This window comes from Mastomys coucha, unplaced genomic scaffold (assembly GCF_008632895.1).
Source record: "Mastomys coucha isolate ucsf_1 unplaced genomic scaffold, UCSF_Mcou_1 pScaffold18, whole genome shotgun sequence".
In the NCBI taxonomy this organism is placed as follows: domain Eukaryota; kingdom Metazoa; phylum Chordata; class Mammalia; order Rodentia; family Muridae; genus Mastomys; species Mastomys coucha.
In genome coordinates this window covers 101,697,290-101,721,888 of record NW_022196900.1, presented here as the reverse complement: position 1 = coordinate 101,721,888, position 24,599 = coordinate 101,697,290, and the positions used below count along the sequence as shown (strand labels likewise).

At 43.5% G+C, this 24,599-nt stretch overlaps 1 protein-coding gene across 7 annotated transcripts in view; it reads left to right on the top strand.

Moving 5' to 3' along the window:
• Nucleotides 1-24,599, top strand: part of Vps13d (vacuolar protein sorting 13 homolog D) — a 234,091-nt gene that overhangs the window by 61,458 nt on the left and 148,034 nt on the right. For all 7 annotated transcript variants that reach the window (XR_004121180.1, XM_031379407.1, XM_031379404.1 and 4 more), the window contains 10 exons: nt 2,020-2,242; nt 4,916-5,126; nt 8,837-9,008; nt 9,209-9,321; nt 10,655-10,867; nt 14,513-14,775; nt 15,854-15,987; nt 19,457-19,612; nt 21,470-21,680; nt 22,259-22,333. Coding sequence is in view for 6 of the 7 variants with exons in the window: in XM_031379407.1 (XP_031235267.1) it covers nt 2,020-2,242; nt 4,916-5,126; nt 8,837-9,008; nt 9,209-9,321; nt 10,655-10,867; nt 14,513-14,775; nt 15,854-15,987; nt 19,457-19,612; nt 21,470-21,680; nt 22,259-22,333 (1,771 nt within the window). In the remaining variant the exon portion in view is untranslated. The remainder of the gene's footprint in view (nt 1-2,019; nt 2,243-4,915; nt 5,127-8,836; nt 9,009-9,208; nt 9,322-10,654; nt 10,868-14,512; nt 14,776-15,853; nt 15,988-19,456; nt 19,613-21,469; nt 21,681-22,258; nt 22,334-24,599) is intronic.

Sequence of the window (24,599 nt, the reverse complement as noted above, 5' to 3'; positions counted from 1 at the left end):
AAAGATTTATTTATTTATTATATGTAAGTACACTGTAGCTGTCGTCAGATACTCCAGAAGAGGGCATCAGATCTCGTTACGAGTGGTTGTGAGCCACCATGTGGTTGCTGGGATTTGAGCTCAGGAACTTCGGAAGAGCAGTCTGTGCTCTTAACCCCTGAGCCATCTCTCCAGCCCAGGAAAGCCTTTCTTAAGGCCTATATTAAAAGTCTTTTTAGTCCTGGCCAGTACTTCCTGAATGACCTCACTTTATATTCAGAAATCCCGGGAAAGCTGCAGCCTTACAGGCTCAGGGTTGTTGAGTGGAATTCCATAAGGCTGTGTGGAGTGTGTCTTTTGTCTAGATCCCTGTGATCTGGTGCACTTAGCATGCAGTTCAGCTCATCTGACCTCAGTGCTGATGGATGGGCTTTGAGTTGATACTTCCTCTTATGCTCTGCATTTACACTTGCCTGTTGATGTTCTTGCCCGTGTGGGGTGTGTCTAATACAATGTCGAGTGGCCCAAGAACAGCAAATACTCCTGCCTTGGCACATGTAGATCCCTGGAGCACTGGTGCCCTCTATCCCCAGGTTTTATGACTCTTACATGTGCGACAGTTTCCTCTAAAACCTGTTTTACTGAGGACATGTTTGGATTCTGGCACATGTTTGCCTTTTCTTTTTCTCAACCATAGCTTTTGCTTAAACCATAGTTTCTTAAATCATAGTCAGAGTCATTCAAAAGCTTTGGGTTGATCTCCTCAAGCTATTGATTTATTTAAACTAACAGCAGAGAGGATGTAGAAGTGAGTCAAATAAAAGAGTAACAAACTCTCTGGAGTTTAAATATAGTACTGGGGCAGTTTTACTATGGGAACATTTAAATGGTAGCGTTTGCCTAGTAATGCTCCGTAGAAAAAATGCAGGAAGCTTGCGTTGCTGATAGTTTTCATTACTGTTCAGAAAGCAGAGGCTGTGGCTTTTCAACTTTTCCCAAAGCTGAGGAGTCAGCCTTGATGCAAGACCAGAGAGCCATGCTTTTCATGCTCCAGGGAGGGTCCTGGTGGTGGGTGAGAGGCGCTGTCTCACAACGCAGAAGCCACACACAGACGGGGCTCTGAGGGGTTGTGCAGACCCAGGGAAGTTGAAAACGCCAGTGACAAGTTCACTCCGTGGAATCAACATTTCCACTTGCAGTCAGCCAAAGCACTCAGCAAGAAAGCGGCCTGTCTTTTCAGGAGAGTCCTGGGGCTGGCTGTACTCTGTATATAAATCGAAAGCGGCCTGTCTTTTCAGGGGAGTCCCGGGGCTGGCTGTACTCTGTATATAAATCGAAAGCGGCCTGTCTTTTCAGGAGAGTCCCGGGGCTGGCTGTACTCTGTATATAAATCTGACATAGGCGGCTAGGGTTCTCTGCTTGCCTTTTGTTTCATTTCTGTGGTTACTGAGATAGGAAGTTAGAAAGCACAAGTGTCTTCTTGCAGTCGTATTACCATTAGGTACTTTTTGTTTATATCCCAGTCTGGCTTCGAACTTGATGTGTAATTGAGAATAATCTTGAGTCTCTGATCCTTCCACTTCACTTGGATTACAGGCGTGTGCCACAACATTCAGTTTATTTGGTGCTGGGCATTGGACCCAGGGCTTCTTGCAAGCTAGGGAAGCATTCTAATACCTGGGGCACATCTATAGTCTCCTAGATACATTTTGTTTTTTAAATTACAGTAAGCCCTCCTTACCCCCAAAGCAGTAAATATATTATATGGCTGGGAGATTTCCTTTGGTTGACTTTGACAGAAATTGGAATTTGTTCTTGAGCCAAAGACTGTCTTCTTGTGATGTTGCTGTAGTTCTCAGTAGGTATGGAATCTTTGGTAACATTTTTATAGACATGTGTGTGGTGGTAAGTGTCATGGCCCTCACTTTCTTGTCTCTAGGCTCTTTGAGAACATAGGGACTAGGATATAATTTCTGAGCTGGTTGAAGGTATTGTTACCCCCTCATCTCTGCAATTCTAGTTTTCTTTTGTTCCTCCTAGGAATCTGTGCCTTCAGCTTCTCCAACAGGTACCCCGAAACACAGTATGAGGAAAATGACAAGCACAGAGGACCCCAAAGGGCCCCAGGTACAGGGGCTGTTCATGATGCCTCCTTCAGGAGTGGGCCTTGGGAGCTTGAAGAGTGACTTTGTACCCAGTGCCTCCATCAAACAGCGTGGGCAGCAGGCTGTGCCACCTGTTAACCAAAGTTCCAGCAGTCCAGGTAAGAGAAGAGGAAAGAGCTGGGGACTGTCCTGAAGCCCTTTCAGGGAGCTCTGAGGAATGTGTTGATACTGTGGAGGCTGATAGGAGACAGCATCTGTGTGAATATCAGGCCTCATGCTGCTTTGGGGGCATGAGTGTCTTAGGTGGGTTTAGTCTTCTGTAACTTCTAAAGTAGATTGAATTAGAAGATGCAATAGAAATAAAGAGGTTTTTGGTTGTCTGTGGGATTCATACTGGTCCAGATGTTTCCCAGTAGATGGTGATAGCCCAGTTAGTCCTGTGACCTCATGAGCTGTTTTCCAGATCCTGTTCTTATAGGACACTGTTAAGTTCTCCAAATCAAGACACTAACCTTAGTGTCAATGAGGTGTAGGGTGTAAGGACAGAGAAATACAAAATTACTCTGAGAGGTCTGTTGTGAATGGTCTTGTTTTAGATTTCTTTTTTCTCTGTGGGCTTTTTGGGACATGGCTTTATATGTAGCCTAGGCTATCTTGACCTCTTATCTTGCCTCTGCCTTTCTGTTGGGATTGTGCCTGTACCCTTCTTGTGAATGTAAGAATCAGTTATTCTAAGCCTGCCCTAATGTGTAAGAATCAGTCATTCTGAACCTTGGCCTAATCTGGGCTCTGGAGTTTTTAGCATGTCATGATGGATGCTGTATTGGAAAGTAAGGACCTTGGTTGGGAAGGAGGCATGAGTAAGGGTGGCAGTGATGAGCTCAATGCCAATGCACTGTGGGCACCGAAGAATGGCAGGTGCTTGTGCAAGATCTGCCCAAGGATTGGTAGACTCCCTGTAGGACCTCACAGCACTAGAGGTGCAAGCAAACAGAGTAATGGCTGTGTTCATGAAAGATACTTTCGTTCATAATTGTGGCATTTTCTTGAACACACCAGTGAACCTGATGCCATGTTTGTGTGGACTTACCCTTGTGTTATCCTGCTCAAGATTTATCTCCCCTCACAGAGAGAGGGGCAAAGGTTTAGACAGATGGTATAATTTGGCTTGTCATGTGGCTGGCAAGTGGTAGGGCTGGGCAATAAGTTTTGGAAGAGTACAGTTGTCTGATGTGACTCTGTCCCTGAGCTGTGATAGGTGCTGTGGTACTTGGAGGGGTGCCATGAGCCAGTCTGTAAGTGGTTAAAATAGTGACAATTAGGCATGCAGCCAGATTGACATGTAGGTAGATTTCTGCAAGAAGAGATTTGGAGGGGGTAGAGAGATGGCTCAGTCAGTAAAATACTGGCACAAAAGAATGAGGACTGCAGTTTAATCCTCAGCACCCATGTTAGTAACAACAACACTGGGTAAAGAGGCACGTGCATGTAATACCACCACTGTGAAGGTGGAGTCGGGGGGAATCCCTGGAGCTTGTTGGCCAGCTAGTCTAGCTGAATTGGCAAGCTCCAGGTTGAGTGAGAGACCTTGCTCAAAAAATAAGGTATAGAACAATTAAAGAAGATGACACAGGTCATTGACCTCTGACCTCCACATACAAATGAATGTGCATGGGCACTGCACACAGATGTACACACATTTGAATATGTACAAACATACACAGAGAGATTTGGAGTATCTTACAGGAAGTTATCTCTTCCAGCATCATTTCTCCTATCCAGCTGATGTTTTGTAAGAAAAATTCACTCATCAGTGTGGTACTTGGTCTTGGATGAAGGCCGTGGTTTTCAAAATGTCTCCACTTTCACAGCTGCTCCCTGAGGCCTCTCTGAGGCCATGACATTGCCATTCTACACCTCTGTCACAGATCTGCCCAGCTCTGATAAGTTTTACATACTTGTTAGTGCAACTGTCCATTCAAGAACTCTTTATTAAGCCTCTGCTTAAGGCGAGGTGTTTAAATACTGTCCCCAGTACATTAGTATCCCCTCAGGTATGCTTGCCCAGTATGGTGCTTACAGGAGAAAGATACTAGACATCTCAATATTAGATAGAGTTTAAGATAGTAGATATTAGATGAGCATAAATATTGATAGATTATAGTATATGTTGTGGGAAAAAGAAGAAAATTGAGGACCCGATAGAGGTGGGAAGGTGATGGTACTGATGAGGCTGCCGAAGAAGCAAAGAGAGTGGGATGTTTAATTGTTGAGGGACACAGGCAGGTGGGTAGATAGCTTTAAGTTAGTGTTTGATTCAAGGACTGTGGCCTTTTGGAAGATGCCCGGGATTTGGAGATCAAATGGGAAAATGGCTTAGATGAGGTCAGAAAAGTGGGTTATGGGCTTCTGTAGTGCCTCCCAGGCGTTTGCAGGGAGTTCTGCAGGGTTTTGGATTAAACGTAGCTACTGAAGTTTCCAGAGAAAGAGAACATTTCAGTCTGTTTCTTTCCCTTCCAGGTGTTTTGTGGAAAGAATAGCTTTCTGAGGGCCACAGTAGAATTATGAAAGTATCCTGGAAGATATTTTGTGGAGGTGTAGGCAAGGGTGAAGGTGGTTTGGGTTGATCAGTGGTAAGAGAAACACATAGAATCATGGCCTGGTGCTAGAGGCTATCGTCAGGGCCTTGACAGCGAGGCTTCTGAGCAGTGCAGAGCTGCTTCTGATTCTCAAAGGAAGAATGAACTGACTCTGGTCCTTAAGTTTGCTCAGGCCCAGCTTTTTCTGCTTGCTCCCTTGTCTTTACTTCTTTTTCCTTTGGGTCCTTGTAGAAGACCATGTCTGCCTGCTGGATTGCATTGTTGTGGATCTCCAGGACATGGACATCTTTGCTGCAGAGAGACATCCCAGAGAGGGCTCAAAAACCTCAGAAAACAGTAGTGGGGACCTGATCTTCCCTTCCTATTTTGTGCGACAGACAGGAGGAAGTCTTTTAACTGAGCCTTGCAGGCTAAAATTGCAGGTGGAGAGGAATTTGGACAAGTGAGTGTTTTATCTGAATGTCATGTAAGTAGAATCTTAGCAGCTTGGAAGTAAGTGCTATAAGGTAAGTCAGGAGAAGCACACTCCTTTACTTAGTGAATGTTAATTGAGTCCTTACTATGTGCTATTCACAAGGGCTTCTGTGATGGGAGAGAGACTGATGTTGTCACAGGGATTAAGTGTTGTTGAGGGACACAGGCAGGTGGGTAGATAGCTTTAAGTTAGTGTTTGATTCAGGAACTGTGATGCAAGATGATACAAAACCCTGCCTTGGGGTCAAAGAGGAAAATGTTGGAAATTAGCATGGATTTCAGTGGTGATAGGGAGGTAGAGGGCCAGCAAGGTGTCTAGAAAGGATGGACATTGGGAGTAAGTGTTCCAAGTGCAATGGACTCTGGACCTGCTGCTGCTGACACTCTGGGGTCCGTTTACTTTGTATAGCAGCCCAGGTGCAAATTTGCCCTTACCACACCAGGAAACCCACTGAAAGACTAAGGGGTCTATCCCAGTTCACCTTGTAGTTATCCTAATGTGTAGGAAGCTTGTGTCTGTAGTTCAGAGCAATCAAAACTGCAAATCCCAGGCAGTTATAGAGCAATTTAGTTCTCATTGGCTCTATAACTGCCTGGGAAACTTTATGATCCTAGCCCAGCAGAGTTATGCTCAGTGCTAAAGGCTGGTTGTGTGTTTAGCAAGGTTGTGGTCCAGGGAGTGTTCCTGTTTGTCTGGCTCACTCCCAGTCCATGCATGTGGACTGGAAGCAACGATTGCAGTATGACATCTTTCACTCTGTTTCTTTGGTTTGAGAGAAAGCAGCATTTTGCACTTTGACTCCAGTGAAAGATAGAAAGTAGCTAGATAGCAATGAAAGAGATTTGCTGAGTCTGGAGATGGTTTAGTGGTTAAGAGAGCTTTCTGCTCTTCCAGGGGACCCACATTTTGTTCCTATTGTACATGCTAGGCAGCTCACAACTATCTGTAACTCCAGCTCTGGAGAATCTAATGTCCTCTTATGGCTTCCATGAACAGTTGCACTCACATGCACACATGCACATACACAAATGAAAGTTTATAAACAAATCCCAAATAAAAGATACTTGTAATGAGGACTACTTGGCTGGGGCTTACTAGCCATTTTCAGTCTCCAGGTTTGGGTGACTCAACTTGATGCCATTTTCCATTGCTCTCCAGTTGACTACTCCAGTGTAGCTCGCTGGGGTGTAGCTCGCTGGGGTGTTAGTTTGCTGGGGTGTTAGTTCGCTGGGGTGTTAGCTCGCTCGGGTGTAGCTCACTGGGGTGTTAGCTCGCTCGGGTGTAGCTCGCTGGGGTGTTAGCTCGCTGGGGTGTAGCTCGCTGAGGTGTAGCTCGCTGGGGTGTAGCTCGCTGGGGTGTTAGTTCGCTGGGGTGTAGCTCGCTGGGGTGTTAGCTCGCTCGGGTGTAGCTCACTGGGGTGTTAGCTCGCTGGGGTGTAGCTCGCTGGGGTGTTAGTTCGCTGGGGTGTTAGTTCGCTGGGGTGTTAGCTCGCTGGGGTGTAGCTCGCTGGGGTGTAGCTCGCTGGGGTGTAGCTCGCTGAGGTGTAGCTCGCTGGGGTGTTTGTCTCACTGGAGCCTGTTATTTCAGAGCTCCCTGGCTGCTGTCCAGAAACGCTCTGCACGAGCTCTATTTGGCTAGCCTGGCTTGGCCATCCTAAGTACTTCTTATTTGGAAATTGAACTCTTGATTTTCTTTGCAAGCAATGGTTTTTAAAAAGTGCTTTTTTTGTCCTTCACTTCTGTAATCTTCTCCCACTTCCTGTGTGCTATGTAGGGTGGCAAGGCTCTGTAGCCCAGTGAGAGACTCCAGTAGATGTCTGCTCCCCACCCACGAGCCTACCACTTGGTAGGCTTCCCTGCTGTCCTTTGTTGATGGCATTATTTGTCTCTTTAAACTCTAACGTGTGTGACTAGAGAGATAAGGCGGTGGTTAAGAGCATGGGCTTCTTTTGAAAGGCCCTGAGTTCGGTTCTTAGCACCTGTACCAGGTGGCCTATAACCTTCTGACCCCAGCTTCAGAGGCCTCCCTGGATACCTGCACTCAGCATGCTTGCATCTTACCCCCACTTCCAATTCATTAATCAAAACCATACAAAACAGACTATTGTACATAGGTTTTTCCTTGAAGGCAAGTCAAATTTATTTATTTTTGGCAGTTCTGAGTGTCAAATCTAGAGTCACAGTATATGCTAAGCAAACACCCTACCGTCGAGCTGTGTTCCAGCCCCAGAACAGGTCTGTCTGTCTTTTTTCCTTCCTTCCTTCCTCCCTTCCTCCCTCCCTCCCTCCCTCCTTCCCTCCCTCCTTCCCTCCCTCCCTTTCTCTTTCTTTCTTTAAATATAGCTATGTACATTTTCCACTAGAAACCCAGCCCTTGAGTTCATGTGTTCAGACATAGTGTCTGGAGGACTCAGGATGCTTGTTGCAGCCATGGGAGGCAGAGAGCTTTAGTCCTAGCATGAACATGTGTGCTCTGGAGCCCTGCACATCTTCAATCTCACCACAAGTGTTCCTAGAAATCTGTCAGGTGTTCTCCTAATGAGTGTTGTTCTCCCTACCCATCCTGGGAGGGTGCGCGGGGGATGGGGGGGGGGGGCTTCTTTCTTTTTCCACCTACTTTGGGAGCTGGAGATAATCGCTGGACATCTGGTCGTTGCAATTTCCCCAACTGGAATGTTTAAGTTATTTGAGTCTTGTGAGATTTTTCTTTCTTTTTTTTTTTTTTTTTTTTTTTTTTTTTTTTTTTTTTTTGGTTTTTCAAGACAAGGTTTCTCTGTGTAGCCCTGGCTGTCCTGGAACTCACTCTGTAGACCAGGCTGGCCTTGAATCCGCCTGCCTCTGCCTCCCAAGTGCTAGGATTAAAGGCGTGCGCCATCACACCTGGCTGAGATTTTTCTTGTTCCTAGACTAGTTAGGCCTGGTGTGGGGTGTTATGCCTATAACCCCAATTCAGGAGGCTGAAGTGGGAGGATTGTCTCAAAAAGTAAAAAAAAAAAAACTAAAAATGTGTGGCTAGAGACAAAGCTCAGAATTTATGAGCAATGGTTGCTCTTGTAGAGAATCTGGGTTCAATTTCTAGTACCTGTATGGTAGGTGGAAACCACTTATAACTCCATTTCCAGGAGTTACATACATATGATCCCTCCTGAACTCTACAGGCACTGCACACATGTGGTATATAGACACAAATTCAGGTAAAACATCCATATATATGAAATAAAGAAAACATTAATTAGCTCATATGTATTTGTATGTATATACACACACACTCACACATATATACATGCATGCACACACATACACACACACACACACACACACACACACACACACACACATACACCTATTTGTATATACTCATTTGGCATGCTCAGGGTGGAACCCTGGGCCCATGTGTGCTAGACAAGCTTTAGTGAGCCATATCCCTAGCTCATTAGATTTGAGGATTTTTCTCCTTGCACATTTGGGAGCTAAAACCTTTTTTGTAGTTAGAGCATGGCACAATGCATTCCTTGTGTGTACCTTAAGCACAATGAGAGCTACATGACTGCTTTTGCCATTAGAAATTTGAGATTAACTGGTTGATAATAGACATTATATTATAGCCTTACATTTGTCTGTGCTGTGCCAAAGCAGTTAGTAACTTATTTGTGAGCATGGCCTCCTTTCTTTTCATAGAGAAATAAGCCACACTGTTGCAGACATATCTGTCCATGGCAGTCTGTCCTCTGTGCACTGCTCCCTGGATCTGTATAAATACAAGCTGATCCGTGGCTTGTTAGAGAACAACCTGGGAGAGCCCATAGAAGACTTCATGCGGCCTTATGATCTGCAGGATCCAAGGATTCACGTGAGTACGACTGCCAGCGTGTTCTTCCAAGCTTGTAGTCAGTCTCAGTTGGTGGTCACCTATGTGGATATTCCTCCAAGCATGCAGGGAGCAGAAGCGAGCAGTGGTGGGACAGCCAGTGGAATAGATTTCTTTATCTTTGAGCCATTTTTCAGGTTGGCACCATTACTCTAGGACTGACGAGTATTTTCCTTTCACAGACTGTGCTGAGTGGAGAAGTGTACACGTGCATGTGCTTCCTCATTGATATGGTGAACGTGAGTCTGGAGCTCAAGGATCCAAAAGGAAAAGAAGGCACTGGCTCCCTAGCCAGGTAAGGCTTTGCTTAACTCTTGTAAGAACCATGTACCCCACATACAGGACAGATTGAAACATAAAGAGCTCTGGACTAGCCTCAGTGCTCTGGGACACTTGGAGCTGGAGTATGGTCCCACTAGTATTAAGGAGTGGGGAATGGGGCACCTTGCCCTGTGTTTATGTAATTTTGACACAGTTGTGGGCAGAGTACCACTGGTGACTGCCTTGTGGATAAGTGTTTTAAAGCAGAGAGAATTCAGACAGATATAGCAGACAGATAGAAAATATGAATGAGAACTGTTTTGAAAATTGGCAGCACTGGGCTGAGCTCCCTACTTGGAAACATCTAGAAGCAACATAGCAACTGCTTCCTTTATGGGTATGTGATGGCTAGTTGAATTCTGTGGTGTAGGAACACAGTGTGGGATTTTGAAGCATGCATTGTATTTTTACCCTGAAAGCCCTCCCTTGTCCTCTACGTGGGGCAGCTGATGCTCTAGTTTTCTAGATAGATTGCTGTTGTTGGTTTATTTATGAATTTACTTATTTTACTAGCCCTAGGTTATATGGCTGGAAAGCTGGGTCACATTTGAAAATGGGGTGTCAAGGCTAGTAAGGCCTGTCTGAAGCACTCTCACTTGTCATGTCTTTCTGTTCAAAGCTTGTGTGGCCTGCTCCCAGATCAGCTGAGGGGAGCCATGCCATGGTGAACCTGCATTTTTGGGGGCCAGCTACTCTTTTGATTTGTACCTTGAGTTTTTCAATGCGGAATGATTCTGTGTGTATCATAATGGTACTGAGCAACTCCTAATCGCTCTTTGCAACTTTCTCTTTCCAAAAAAGACAGTGGGTCTGGATACACCTGCTGTTGCTGGGTCAGTTTTCTTACTTCCCTGAGCGCGTAGGATGTTGCTTCCAGTGAGCTGTAGTGGTCTTACATAGATGTGCCTGCCGACTCTGGAGAGACAAGCCTCAGGCAAGCTATAATTTCACAGATGAAGGTCAAAAGAGACCCTGGATATCCATTGGGGATTATGATTTAACACATGGCTTTGTTAGCCTAGGATGGGACATGGGTGGTAAATCATTAAGGTAAATGGATATAATAGATTGGGTATATTATTATTCCTCATGCACTCCTATGGATGTAATCTCCTCTCTGTGACTGGAAAAGGTTTAAGGCAGTGCCACTGACTACATTTTGAGTGCCCTGTGAACAAAACCAGTTCAGGATCTCAGATTGAATGGTACTCTGGTACGCTTGATGATGTCAGTCTTGTTTCACACCAGAACTTCATTTCATAAGGTAGGATTGTGTTTAACTTCTCCTTTGCTTTCTTCCCTTTCAGATTTGACTTTAAGAAATGTAAGCTGCTCTATGAGAGTTTTTCCAACCAGACCAAGTCCATTAACTTGGTTTCCCATTCTATGATGGCATTTGACACCCGCTATTCTGGGCTGAAGCCCAGCCATGGCATGACCAATGTGTTCAACTGTATCTTTCAGCCCTCCAAGAGCAGCAGCGCCACCCAGGGCTCCATTCAGATTGAACTGCATTTCAGGTAGTGGAGGCAGACACCAGCTCTGCCTTCCTTTGTCTGTCTATGTTGTTCTCCACCCTGTTCTCCTCACCCCAGACAGGACTCACTGTGGAGCCCAGTGTAGCTTGAAGTTTACTATGTAGCCCAAGGTTTCCTTCCTGCCTCCACCTCCCCAGTGCTGGGATTATCCCCACATTTGGCTCCTAAGTCTGCCTTTCCTTATGGTGATATTTCATTTCATGGCCAATGGGCCAAGTCCCTGTGGTTTTAGAACATCAAAGAGAAACTGTGAAGGTAGGCAGTCCAGGCTCACAGGCACTCACCAGCAAGCACTATGCTGTGTTAACAGCCCCTGCTCACTTGCAGTATATGGATTCACCAAAAGATGGCTCTGTTGTTTTTAAAAAAAGAAAAAGAAAAAGAAAAAGGAAAAAAAAAAGGAGTTTGGCATTGAGCCAGATCCTCAAAATCAACCTCCTTGTAAGCTTTAATTTGTAAAGTGGCTTGGGGAAGGAAGAAATTATGTGAGTTTAAGGGAAAAAACCCCAAGCCAAAAAACCTTTTGGTCTGCATGAAAGAAGGGTGGTTTTGACCTGAACATTATTTCTTCCTGTCTGGCAGTGGGGCAGAGAGGGGAGGGAAGATGGTCTAGAGTCAGACAGACCTTACCCCCAAGATAGTCTTCGTCTTCGTAGCAATGCTTCCTTGTGGAGCTTTGAGACTGACGTTCCTCTTTTATGGACTGAACTAAAATTCAAAGAGAAACCTATGCCTCTATCCTTGGGCAGGGATGAGGTTGAGCCATTCTGACAAGTCACTTGGCACCTCCAGAAGCTGCTGCTGGAACTGTTGTCCTAGCTTGTGTGAGATTCCTATGACTTGTGGCTATTCTTGTACTTGTATGGCTGGCATTTCAGTGTGCTGCTCAGACTTTAGCCTTTGAAGGAAGGAGGTCTTGACTTTAAGAAGCCTAGCAAAAGAGACATTTTAGCCCTTGTATACCCAACAGTGACAATACTAGTGGCTTTCTGCTGGTCCCTGACTTGACCAGGCACCTTACCTACTGCCAGTTGAATCCTCCCAGATCTGAAAACATGGGCAGTTTCTCTCCCCTTTTACACTTGAAGAGATAGACACCTGGGGAAGGTCCAGGTGACTCTTGGAAGGTTATACAGCTTAAAAGTTTAGTAGTCACAAGTTAGACCTGGCCTTTGATGTCAAAGCTGAGTCCCCTTAACTCTCAGGCCTTCTGGCCTCTGTCAGTGGCTGAGTGGAGCCTTGGGATATGATGGGTGTCTTTGAAGATGTTTCTCATAAGGGAAGGGTCCTGCTGCAGAGGGATAATTTGGTATTTGCTTTATTCTTATTAATCTTGACTTCCTAAGTAGTCACCTCTTTGACCCTCCTCATCATGGCTTTAATATACAGGAGGCCTAAAGTATTGTTCTGCATATATACTAAAGGCGTATAATTTCATGCAGCTGAACAATCAGTTCTTACCTTGTTAAGAACTAGCAGAAGTGCCCTTGTTAGTGAGAGGAGTGAACTGCTTTAGGAAGAATTGTCCTTTTGTTGGGATTTTGTATGTCAAATATAAATCACTTCGCAGTGTTTAAAGGCTTGAAATATTTTCCAGAAGCAGAGTCTGACACACTTACTTTCCAGTTCGTGCTGAATTCTGACAGTCTCTCCTCAAAATGGGCTGGAAAAATTTTATGGAGGGCAACATTTTTTGTTCATTACAAAGGGTAGAGTGTTTCTGTGACAAATGCTGTGTGTGAGAAGGAGCTGTGTATTGCCATGCCCTTTAACTAGAGGCAGCGAGCCAGGGTTAGCAGAAATGAGACTAGAGAAAGCAGCCGTAGGCACATCCATCCCTAAGCCAGCCTTTCCCAAACAGGCCTGGAAGTGAGTAAGTGTCCAGCAAAACCAGGGTCGCTTTCATAAGTGCAGCCTTCAGGCGCTGACCTGTCGCTAGCCCGCCTTTGGCTGCTAGTGTGCTGACAGAGCTGGCTGTTGCCCTGAGGACACTCGGCTTCAGGCCAGGCCTGGGAGACTTTCTTGGGAACCTTGAAGACTATAAAACAAGTCCTTGTCCCCTGCCTTTCCCTCTGCCCCATTTCCATTCTAGGATGCTTACTATTGATCTATGACCCATGTCCTCTTCTCAGGCTAAAAGATTGGTGTCTGGGGTTAGTTGTAGCTAAAGAAGCCAGGCAGCAATTGTATCTGAATGTGGTGTTTGTGAAGCAGTCCTGAGCTTCTGAGAGGCTCATCAATCCTAGATCTGCCCGTCAGGAAAGAAGCTGATGTGTGAGGAGTACCTGCTATGTGCCTAGTGCTTTCTCCTAAGTGTTAGTATCTCTTGATTTTTATGTGAGGAAACATAAACACAGAGTGAGAGTGATATGATTTTAGTGAGAGTCTCTTGAAGTCTTAGCCTCTGCTCTTCCTCCTAGATCTACAGCTTTCCCTAGACCAGCACTGCAGGTCGGCCATTCTTAAAAGAAGTGCCAAGGGCCAAAAGCAACTCAGAATTTGGATTTTTCTGCTGGCATTTTGGAGAATTTGCATAGGCTTTGCCAGTCAAACTCTTGTAGTAATATCCAGGGAGAGATGCCTCAGCAGTTAAGGCTGCTTTCAGAGGGCCCAGGTTTCATTCCTAGAACCCCAGTGATGACTCACAATCATTAGCAATCCTATCCCAGGGGACCAAGGCCCTTTTCTGGCCCCCTTGGGCACTGTACACATGTAGTACAAAGACACACGTACAGGCAACAACCATACACATAACAACAAAACGAAAAGAGCACCCAAAGGCTCTCGGGTCAGATTTTGAACCTTTTGGGTTGGACTGGGATGTGTATCCTGCTTTGGTATTTCAGATCAGGCTGTCCTGTGCATGGCAGCATGGTTAGGAGCATCCCAGCTCTACCTACCAGGTGTCAATTGTGCCCTCTCAATTAATAATAGTAGTCATAATCATAATAACATTATTAAAGACAGCGAACAATGTTGACACTGCCAAATGCCTGTTGTAGAATCATCTTAGTTAAGGGCACTGCTATCTTGCCTTCTTAAATATAGTCCTCGGTTATTTTTATATTTATTTTTTTCAGCAAAGGGCTAGCAGTTAGTTCATTGATTAAGAGTACTTGTTCCTCTTGCAGAAGACCTGGATTCAGTTCCAAGCACCCACATGGTGACTTAAAACTGTATGTAACTCCAGTTCCAGAGGACCCAGTGCCCTCTCTGACTTCCCTGGGTACTGGGCATGTCCATGTCGCACAGACATATATGCAGGCAAGACACTCAAACATAAAATAAAATAAATTCTTTAGAACATTTAAGCCTCCAGAAGGCTTACCCTTTGTGTGCTCATAAAGCAGTGCTCACAGTGTTTCCAACTCAAAGCTGTCAGTTTAAGAGTCACTGGAATGGGGCCTGCCATTGTGCTGCATACCTGAATTTCCAGCTACACAGCAGCCTGAAGGAGGAGCATCACTGAATCCAGGCATTTGAGGCCACCTTGGATAAAACAGGAAAAACATAAAAACGGAAGAATAACACTGAACTGCTAATTGCGGGGCCTGAGGAAGGACTAGGGGGTGATTAAATCCGTATTTCTCTTTGCAATTCTGTTTTTTTCTGCCTTCTTTTTTGTAGATCTACGAAGGATTCCTCCTGTTTCACTGTTGTTCTCAACAATCTCCGTGTGTTTCTCATATTTGACTGGCTGCTGTTGGTCCATGACTTCCTGCACACTCCCAGTGACATTAAGAAACAAAATGTCACTCCTGCACGCCACCGCAATGCCAGCAGTGAATCTGCTGTTTTTCCTAAAACCGTTAAGAGTGGAGTAGTCACCAAACGGTCTTCCCTCCCCGTGTCCAATGAGAGGCACCTGGAGGTCAAGGTCAATGTAACAGGTGATTGATTGATTCTAGTGTGACTCACCTCAGGCACTGAGACCTGCATGCTTTGTCTTCTGAGTGCTATGAATAAAGTGTTTTTCTGTGTTCTGTCTCTCTATGTCTCTGTCTCTGTCTGTGTCTGTCTGTCTCTATCTCTGTCTCTCTGTGTCTCTGTCTGTCTCTGTCTCTGTCTGTGTCTCTATCTGTCTGTCTCTGTCTCTCTGTCTCTGTCTCTGTCTGTCTGTCTCTCTCTGTCTCTCTCTCTCTGTCTCTCTCTGTCTCTCTCCAGGTTTCACTGTATCACAGGCTGGCGTGGAACTTGTCTCCAAGTGCTGGGATTGTTGGTGTAAACCACTACACCTAGCTTCATAGTGCTTTGTTTTGTTTTGTTTTTTTGATGAAAACCCAGTTTGAGTGAGTTTTTTAGACACAAATGATCAAAAAGCTATCAGCGCTTACTAACAGTGGCAGCTGGACATCAGTGGTATGCACCCCTGTGGGCAGCATGAAGAGCTGTGCCAAACTCTTGTGATGGTCTGTGCTGCCTGACCAACCCATGTGACTTTTTGCTTGGATTCTAAAAGTCCTTTGGAGAAGGGATGCTCTTTTTTCTCCTATGATTTATTTATTCATGTATTCTATATATATGAGTACTCTGTCTTCATACACATCAGAAGAGGGAATCAGATCACATTACAAATGTTTCTGAACCAACATGTGGTTGCTGGGAATTGAACTCAGGACCTCTGGAAGAGCAGCCAGTTCTCTTAACCTCTGAGCCATCTCTCCAGCTTGGGAAATCCTTCTTAACTTCTGAGGATCTTCTGGGCCTCCCACAATCACTGGAATGTCATTTCTCCGTCGTCTTGAACGTTCAGGTCAAAAAGAGGAGCTAATTCTGATCTTTCTGCTAGGCCCTGCTCCTTTAGCTCAGCTGTGCTTTCCAGATTCCAAGTGTGGGATGATCGTGAGGCAGGATGTTGAGAACTGAACTGGAGAGTGAACAGTTGGTATTCTCACCGGGTACAGCTGTGCCACTTGTGTTGGAACAGTTGTTGATGCTTGCCTTGACTAATGATGCTGTCCTTTGCAGGCACAGAGTTTGTGGTTGTTGAAGATGTGTCCTGCTTTGATACCAATGCCATTATTCTGAAAGGTACCACAGTGCTCACCTATAAGCCCCGCTTTGTTGATCGCCCCTTTTCAGGAAGTTTGTTTGGCATTGAGGTAAGTTTGTGTATTCACCATGGCATTGCATGTTGTGCACCAGAGACAAGCATCTGGAAAAGTATTTGTTTGCCTTCTGAATGCTTATCTTCCAGTGCTAGGAATGAAACTGAGGACCTGTGAATGCTGAGGCAAGCATTTCACTACTAAGCTACATCTCCACCCGATTCCCTTTTTATGTCAAACTGTTTGCTGGTCCCATTTTCCAGCGCTTCTGAGTCAGTAGGGCTGGGAAAAAACTCAAGACTCTTGTCTTTATAAATGTTTGTATATGTGTGTAATATATAATTATATGCATATAAGTATATATGTACATAGTTATAAAATATATGTAGTGTGTTGTGTTTTATAATTTATATATGGAAATATGTAGTGTATATAATTTATAAATGTATATACACATATATAATGCAGTATAATTTACATACACAGATATATAGTGCATCTATATGATTTTAATAGATATATATGTATATAATATATAGTATATATGTGTAATTTATATGTAGATACATAGTGTATAATTTATAAATGTATCATACTATGTATGATACACATATAAAGTATAATTTATATACATTATACACACATGATATATGTATATAATTTTTATATGATATGGACATATAGTATGTATAATGAAGTATATATATAATTTATATGCAGATACATAGTGTATAATTTATATATATGTACATATATAGTATATATGATATACATATAAAGTATGTTTATAATTTATATATATTATACACACATATGTGTATGATTTATATATGATATGGATATATAATATGTGTAATGGAGTATATGTGTGTATGTGTGTATTGCTTTGTATTAAACCTAAGTCCTTGTGCATGTTAGACAAGCACTCTATTAACTGAGGTAGGTTACATTCCTGTTCAGCTCAGTCTTTTTCTATTTTGATTGTCCCAGTTGCCTACGCTAGCCTTGAACTTTTGATTCTTCTGTTCTTTAGCCACTGGAGTAGCTGTGATTACAGACCAGTGCCATCATATTTATCATGGCCTCCTGAGCTCTTCTTAGGGAAACATCGTTCAGTAAAGAGCCTCTTGCTTTCTCCTTCAGTCTGGTAGCTCACCCTCCTGTGTTCTCTCCTCCAGTGCAAGGCTATGAACACACAGGACTTTTTCTTATATACCCTCCTTTCTCCGAACATTAGTCAGGGAGATTTTCTTAGTTCCCACTTCCATTAGTACTTTGTTGGGTGGTCTGGCTCTGCATGTCTCATCTCCTCTAGCCAGGATTTATGCAGTATTTCTTACCAATGTTGAAATACATATGCCACAGGGCTCCTTAGCATATGCCAAGTTAACATCTTGCACTACATCTTCTTTATGATCTCTCATGGAGGATTTAGAAGTGAGATCCAGTTGGGGATTGATTAATGGATTACCAGATACTTGGTTTTGTGTAGCCTCTGAAGGAAAAAGGAAAACAAATATTTTCCCTCTAAAATCTTAGAAAAACTCGATTACAGGTTTGCAAAGCTGAGGCAGTAATTCTTGACTTTAATTCTCTTTCCTCACACTGAATACAGTCCTGTGAAGAGCCATGGCCCTGAGATAAGGCAGGCCTGCTGAGAAAAGGCGGTGAGGGTTTTATATGGTATCCATCCCTTCAGAAATATATGATCTATAGTACTGCTCTGGAGAGTCATGTGTGACCTAAAGAACCATGTCTCTGACATTGATGTGATTATTATGAAGGAAGAAATTTGTATTTGAGTACCATTTGTCACCAGGATATGTCATACACAATATTAAGCAGCATTCACTGTGTTTCTTAAGTTTCGAGACAACAGGGGACAAGGCAGAAGCCATCTCTGTGGGATGCTCTTAACTCAGGGATCCTAGCGCATGTTCCTCTCGCCATGTAGTGGAATGTTTGCTGAGCTGCTTGAGTCCCTTCCAATCGGTTACTCATTTCATGTCTAGTCCTCCCTCGGGGTTCAGATGTAGCTGAGTAAAATGGGGGTGAGGAGTGATCCGTTCCATGACCACTTGCTTCTGTAAGGTGAAGAAAGCTCAATTTGGGACAAGGAACTGTATGTTCAGATGTTGGAGTTGACCATGGACTTGTAGGTCATCTGCTTTATAGGCATGACAAGGCTAGTATTGATTGAGGCATTGTGGTAATTGATTAAGGAGAAGTTAGTACCATTGGGCTTTGTATAGCTGAAGTCCCCCAAAGAGAAAAGGAAAATGAAACTTTCCTGTCCCAACATCTCAGTAAAATGAAGTGGCAAAATATTTGAGATCCCCAATTTTTTAGGTGGTACAACCAGATTTTAGTTCGTAGGTCACTGGAGGGAACTGATGAAGTATAATGCTTGAATCTTGAATGTAGTTGGTTTCCAGAGTGCTAAGAAGTGCCCCATGAAGATAGAGGCTCTTAGGGAGATGAGTAGCTTCAAATGAATGGTCTCTACTTTCGTCCATGCTCCTTTGACCACTACAGTAATTCGGTTTGGCCCCCAAGTGGGAGCCTCTCTTTCCTACTTCCTCCTGTCTGCCCTGAGGCATATCTATTTGTTAGCATTGTAGAATATCTCTTGTCTACAAAGTATGAGGTCTAATGTAATGGACTCCTATGTACTTTTTCCTCAGCTTCAATAATGAATGCTCTTTAAAACTAGGAAATTCTGAAAGGAGGGGAAAATTCCTATAAAATATATAATTTCTATTGTTTTTGGTGTGTTCTATCTTATCTTTAAAAGAAAGTCATCATTATATAATTATAATTATATTTATTATTATTGTTGTTGTTATTATTATTATTATTTTCACTTGAAAATAGGGTTTCACTATGTAGCATAGGCTGACTTTTAGTTTATAGTCCTATGGCTCAGCTTCCCAAGTGTTGGGATTATAGGCAAGAATCTCCATACCTAGCTTTGTAATTTTTTAATCAGGCTGTATTTTTATGTTACCTGTGATATGCTGTTCTTAGTAGAGATTAAAGGCATGCTCTATCATACCAGTCTTCTATACAGTCTTTTCAAACTTGTGATCCTCCTGCCTCAGCCTCTCACAGGCTGAGGTTAGAGTGGGTGTGTCACTTGGGCTCTGACTTTTCACTTCCTTCTTTAGGTGATTCAGCTGTTTCACCAAGTCGATGTGAAACCTTGGTTGCTTTTTCTTTTTCCCAATTTAATCATTAGTGAAATTATTTCCTTAGGCTAATTTCTAGAGAGAAGTGGGCTTATTGAATCAAAGGGCAGGAGATATGTAAGCTGTTGTGAATGAATGGAAATACTTTCCTGCAGGTGAGGCACTGAATCTACTCTTGGCCACAGGCTACAGTGGCAGCCCCGGATCTTCACAGTATTGACTTCAGTAGCTGATCAGGTCCTAGGAGAGTGGCTGATTGCTCCTGAGACTGGTGCTGCTAAGCTCTAGAGTCTCCTAGGCAAGCTGTAATCTTTGTTGTACTGTTTCATTTTCAGGTGTTTTCATGCCGACTTGGGAATGAGCAGGATACTGCTCTTTCAATTGTGGATCCGGTTCAAATTCAAGTGGAGCTAGTAGGGAACTCTTCTTACCAGAATAGTTCTGGGCTGCTGGATGCGTTCAACAGTGAAGACTTCCCGCCAGTTCTAGAGGTAATGCTGAGCCATGCCCAATCCATGGATGCACCATAGGTTCCCTGCACTGGCACTCAGTCTGGCACCATTGTAGGTAGCTCAGTAGATGTAAAGTAAATGTGATGTCACCTAGGATCTTACTGTATACACAAGGATAGAAGACTTTAAATTCTAGTATCATTTTGAATTTCTGTAAAAGTTGACAGAAAGCAGAATGCAATATAGGTAGGAATATTCCTTGTGCAGAATGCAATATAGGTAGGAATATTCCTTGTGCATAGAGTGTTGCAGGATTGAGGAGTCTGGGGCAGATAGGATATAAGCCAGCAGAGGAGGAGTGCATTGCAGGTCCAGAAGCTGAGTTAGGGCAGAAGCAGGTCTCACTGCGTTCAGGGAAGCGGAAACTGAAGCAGAAGCTGAAGCCAGGTAAGGGAGGGTTAAAACTGGTGTTCTTGATAGTGCTTTCTTTTAAAGATTTTGTTTCGTGTGTGTGTGTGTGTGTGTGTGTGTGTGTGTGTGTGTGTGTGTGTGTGTGTGAATGTTCACAGAGGCCAGAAAAAAGAGTTGAAGTTATAGGCAGTCGTGAGTTGCCTAGTACGGGTTCTGAACTCAGGTGCTCTGGAAGAGCCGTACATGCTCTGAACCGCTGAGCCATCTCTCTAAGCCAGGCATTCTGTGGGGTTTTTTTCCATAAGAGAGCAGTGATTAATCAGTTCACTTGGATCATGGGGAGCCAATAGAGAAAGTCTTGTTGCTTTTCAGTTTCAGCAGTACTTCACTAGAAAAAGCTGAGTGAGTGAATAAGGCTTCCTACAGACCTTTGCAGCACTGTAGTATTGCCTGCTCGAAGCATCTGTGCTGCCCTCACTGGTACAGTGGAGTGCTTACCTCTGAGGAGCTGTGCATTTCAGAAGTGCTGGTTCTGCACTTGACTAAGTAAGACTATGTTTGAATAAAGAAAAGATTTTATTCATTGTCATTTTTATTAAAAATAATATATTAGCGTTACTATTATTATTGATGTTGGCTTAGAACTCCTGATTTTCCTACCTTTGTCTCTGAGTGCTGGCAATATAGGAGGCAAAGAGATCAATTTGTTGGTGTTCTAGTTTCACTTCTGTTGCTGAGATAAGATATCCTGATGGAGAGCAACTTAGAGGAGAAAAGGCTATTTCATTTTACAATTCCAGGTTACAGTTTAACACTGTAAAAAGGTCAAGGCAGAAGCTTCAAACAGCTGGTCATATCATATCCAGAGTCAAGAGCAGGGAGAAATGAGTGCGTTCGTAATTGCTTTCTTGCTTGATTTCTCTCACACACATCAGCACCTCCTGCCTAGGGAATGGTGCCACCCACAGTGGGCTGAGTCTTTCCATGTAAGTTAACTTAAGACACACTCCCTAAGACATGTCCAAAGGCCAATGCAATATGTCAGGTCCACACTGAGACTCTTCTCCAAGAAATTAAAGGTTGTGTTAAATTGACAGTTACCCATCACAGTTGATCAGTTTATTTCAGAAATTTAAAAAAAAATGTAATGGTACTACGTAAAATGGATTAGTAAAATGTTACCAATAGATGATCCTCACCCCTAGCTATATTCCTATCTTGTGCAGTATTAATTGTTCTAGTAATAATCCTAGTTTAGTGTTGTTTTTAATTTCATTCAGTTTTGTGACTATTATATGATGGCTGAGATAGAGTCCCTCATCATCATTTGCTTAATTTCAAGATCTTAGCAGTCTTTTAAATGAGAAGGTTGTAATGATATCTGGCCTTCTGGAACATAAAGTAGGAATTATGTTTTGAGTGATATGTGGGCGCAAAGCCAATAGCAACTTTAAAAACCATCGCTACCTTTTTATGTTCCATTAGATTCAGTTACAAGCCCTGGATATCAGACTCTCCTATAATGATGTTCAGCTGTTTCTTGCCATTGCAAAATCCATCCCAGAGCAAGCTAGTGCTGCAGCACCGGACTCGGCAGCCTTGGAGGCAGATTCCATCAGCTATAGTCTGCCAGGGGCATCTGGAATTGGAGAGGATGTCAGAGGAGGGTCAAGACACACTTTAGATCCTGTCTTGGGTATGTGAATTGGAAACCCACCAGTCATCTTAGTAATGCTCATATTCTCTCATCGTGCATGATACATGATGCTGTTCTCAAACTAATGCTAATCCTCCTGCCTCAGCCTTTCTGGTGCTGGAAATTATTCACCGTATTGGTAACATCCCCTGTCCCCTTCACCTTTTTCAATTTTCTTATGTACAGTTGAATTGTTCATAGTCTAATTGTCATTAAGTATGATTGTAAACCATAAGTATGATTTTTTTGTTTGTTTTTTATTTAAAAAACAAATACCCTATAGTAACTGCTCTAGTTTATAGGTGGGTTTCCCCTCCAATTCCTTGTGGAATTGTATGGCTTACTTTCAAGTTTAATTTCAAAAATTGAGACTTTTCCTCTGAAAACTCAAGCAATGCTATTCCCACTAAATGATAGCTTTCCACTCTTAACAACAAAACATAAGGGAATGACAGAAAAGTCCAAGGTGCACGTGTTAGAGGTCTACACTGAGAGTTCATTATGCCTCAAGAAAGGAAACGGTATTTGTCATCCCTTCAATCAGCCTGTGGAGTAATCTGTATGAAATTGTTTCCTAGAGTTACAGCTGGCTAGACTGCAGGAGCTGGGCTTCAGCATGGATGATTGTCGCAAGGCTCTTCTGGTGTGTCAAGGTAAATTGGGCGTGGCTTCCATTATCTGCTGTTTGTCTTAACCGTGTGCTTCCTTCTCACTTCCTCCTCAGTTTCTGAGGAGAATAAAAGAGGGTACAAGAGAGAATATGAATATTCAAGGAGCCCTCTGTATCCTGAAGGAGAGGGTGGGGCTGGGCATCCTTCTGGTTTGGCCATAGTTGTGATGGGGTTTTCTGCGATCAGGAGGTTGGTTATCTCTGGAGCTGTCTGTGTGAGTCAGAGTCTCCCTCTGCCTCACATCAGCTGTTCTTAAAGGACCCTGGGCAAGACGCTGAGCCTCACAGTGCTGATGCTTTTTTACCTGTGAAGCTCCAATAGGAGGCCCTGGCTGTGGATAAGTGCCTGATACTTTGAAGTAACTCTTAGTCTTGGTTATTAGTGATGTTGATAATGGTACTGGCTCTGAGGCTGTGATAGTCATGACCATGATCATGTCCTGAGCTCTTATTGCTCCATCTCTGGTCTTTTAAACAAACACAGGTTAAATAAATTACATTTATCTACTTGTGTGGATGTCTGTTTATGGTACACTTGGTGGTTAGAGAACAACTTGGAGTTAGTCATCTCCTATTATGTGGGTCCTCGGGATTGATCTCAAATTGTCAATTTTAACAGCAGGTGCCTTTTCCCACTGAGCCATCTGACTAAGCCCATCTTTGTTTTATTTAGCATTAGACATTTGTATAGCCCAGGTCAGCCTTGAATCCCTTTTGTGCCCCAGGATGATCTTAAAACTCCTGATCCTCCAATCTCTAGCACCCTAACTAGGATTACAGGTGTGAGCCACCTTGCCTGGTTTTATCCAGTGCTGGTGATAGAACGCAGTAGGCAAGCACTTTGAGCTCCATCCCTGTTCCTAGCCTGACTCTGGGCTTCCTGTGGATTCTCCTAGCTCTTAGAAATAGCCATTATTGTCTGTATTTCAGATGAGGAAACTGGCTCAGACAGGTTAAACAAGTTTGTCTGAGTTTATCCATTGCTGTTGGCCTAAGGTGCATTAAAGAGAAGTCTGTCTGATGTGAAGTCTGTGTGTTTTCTACTGTGGCCTGCTGCACTCTGTGTCCTTCTACCATGACACACCATACTCATACCCACCTCTTGTTTATTTTAAGAAAAAGCAATACTGCTGAGTTGTGGTTTCTTCTAGCCTTTCCACATTGGTGCACTCTCTACTTTTCTATATATGTGTTATGTGTGTATGGGTGTGCAAAAACACAGAGTTTAGTGCTAGAGATTAAGCCTAGGGCCTAGTATATGCTAGGCAAGTTATCTCCCATGGAGCCATACCCCTGGCCTACATTGCATTTTGTTTATTGATAAATTGCATGGCAGTCTCCTTCTTAGCTATGGTCTTCTCACTCATGGTTTTCATCATTTGAGCTCAGCCCTGGCCTGAAGAAAATTAAATTGACAATCCCATAAATAATTTATGAGTTTCAACCGTCATGCCATTCTGAGTAGTAACTAGAGTGGAATGGTTCTCTATCCTGCCTGGGACAAGAGTCGTCCTTTGGCTAACATCCATAGTCTAGGTGCCACTTGCTCAGTATACAATGTAGCAGAGCTTGTGTTTGTATAACCCTTTTATAACTTAAAAAGGGGCCCAAAGCAGACAGCAGTGCCCTGGGACTCAGTGGTGCCCAAGAGAAGCTGCCAAGTATATCCTTTAAAGGCAAGGTCAACCTTTTTAGCCAGGAGAGAAATGTCCAGAAAAGCCCTGTGCTAAAGACTGCTGGGATCTATAGTCAGAACAGTCCTAACTATAAACATTGAAGGAAAATTTATGTTACTTTTACTAAATGCTTCAGCCACAGTATGTACCAGCAACTAGGATAGGTGCTGAGTTATAGGGCTTGCTGCTTTGTGCTTGCAGTGTCCCCGTGGCTTAGAATCTCATGTATAAGTGGGCGGGGCTGTGATATTACAAATGAGACTTGTGATTTTGAGTATCTATATGAAATCTAGGATCCACAAATGAGAGATATCATGTGACACTTGTCTTTCTGAGTCCAAGTTATCTTACTTCATGTGATGGTCTCTATTTGTGTCCACTTTCCCTAAAATGCATAATTTCATTCTTCTCTGTGATTGAATTACTGCACTGTGCACATTGCACATGAACCATACATTCTGTTCCCAGTCATGCTGATGAACACCTAGGCTGACTCAGAACTTTAGTGCACTCTGTCTGTCTCTCTCTCTGTGTGTGTGTGTGTGTGTGTGTGTGTGTGTGTGTGTGTGTGTG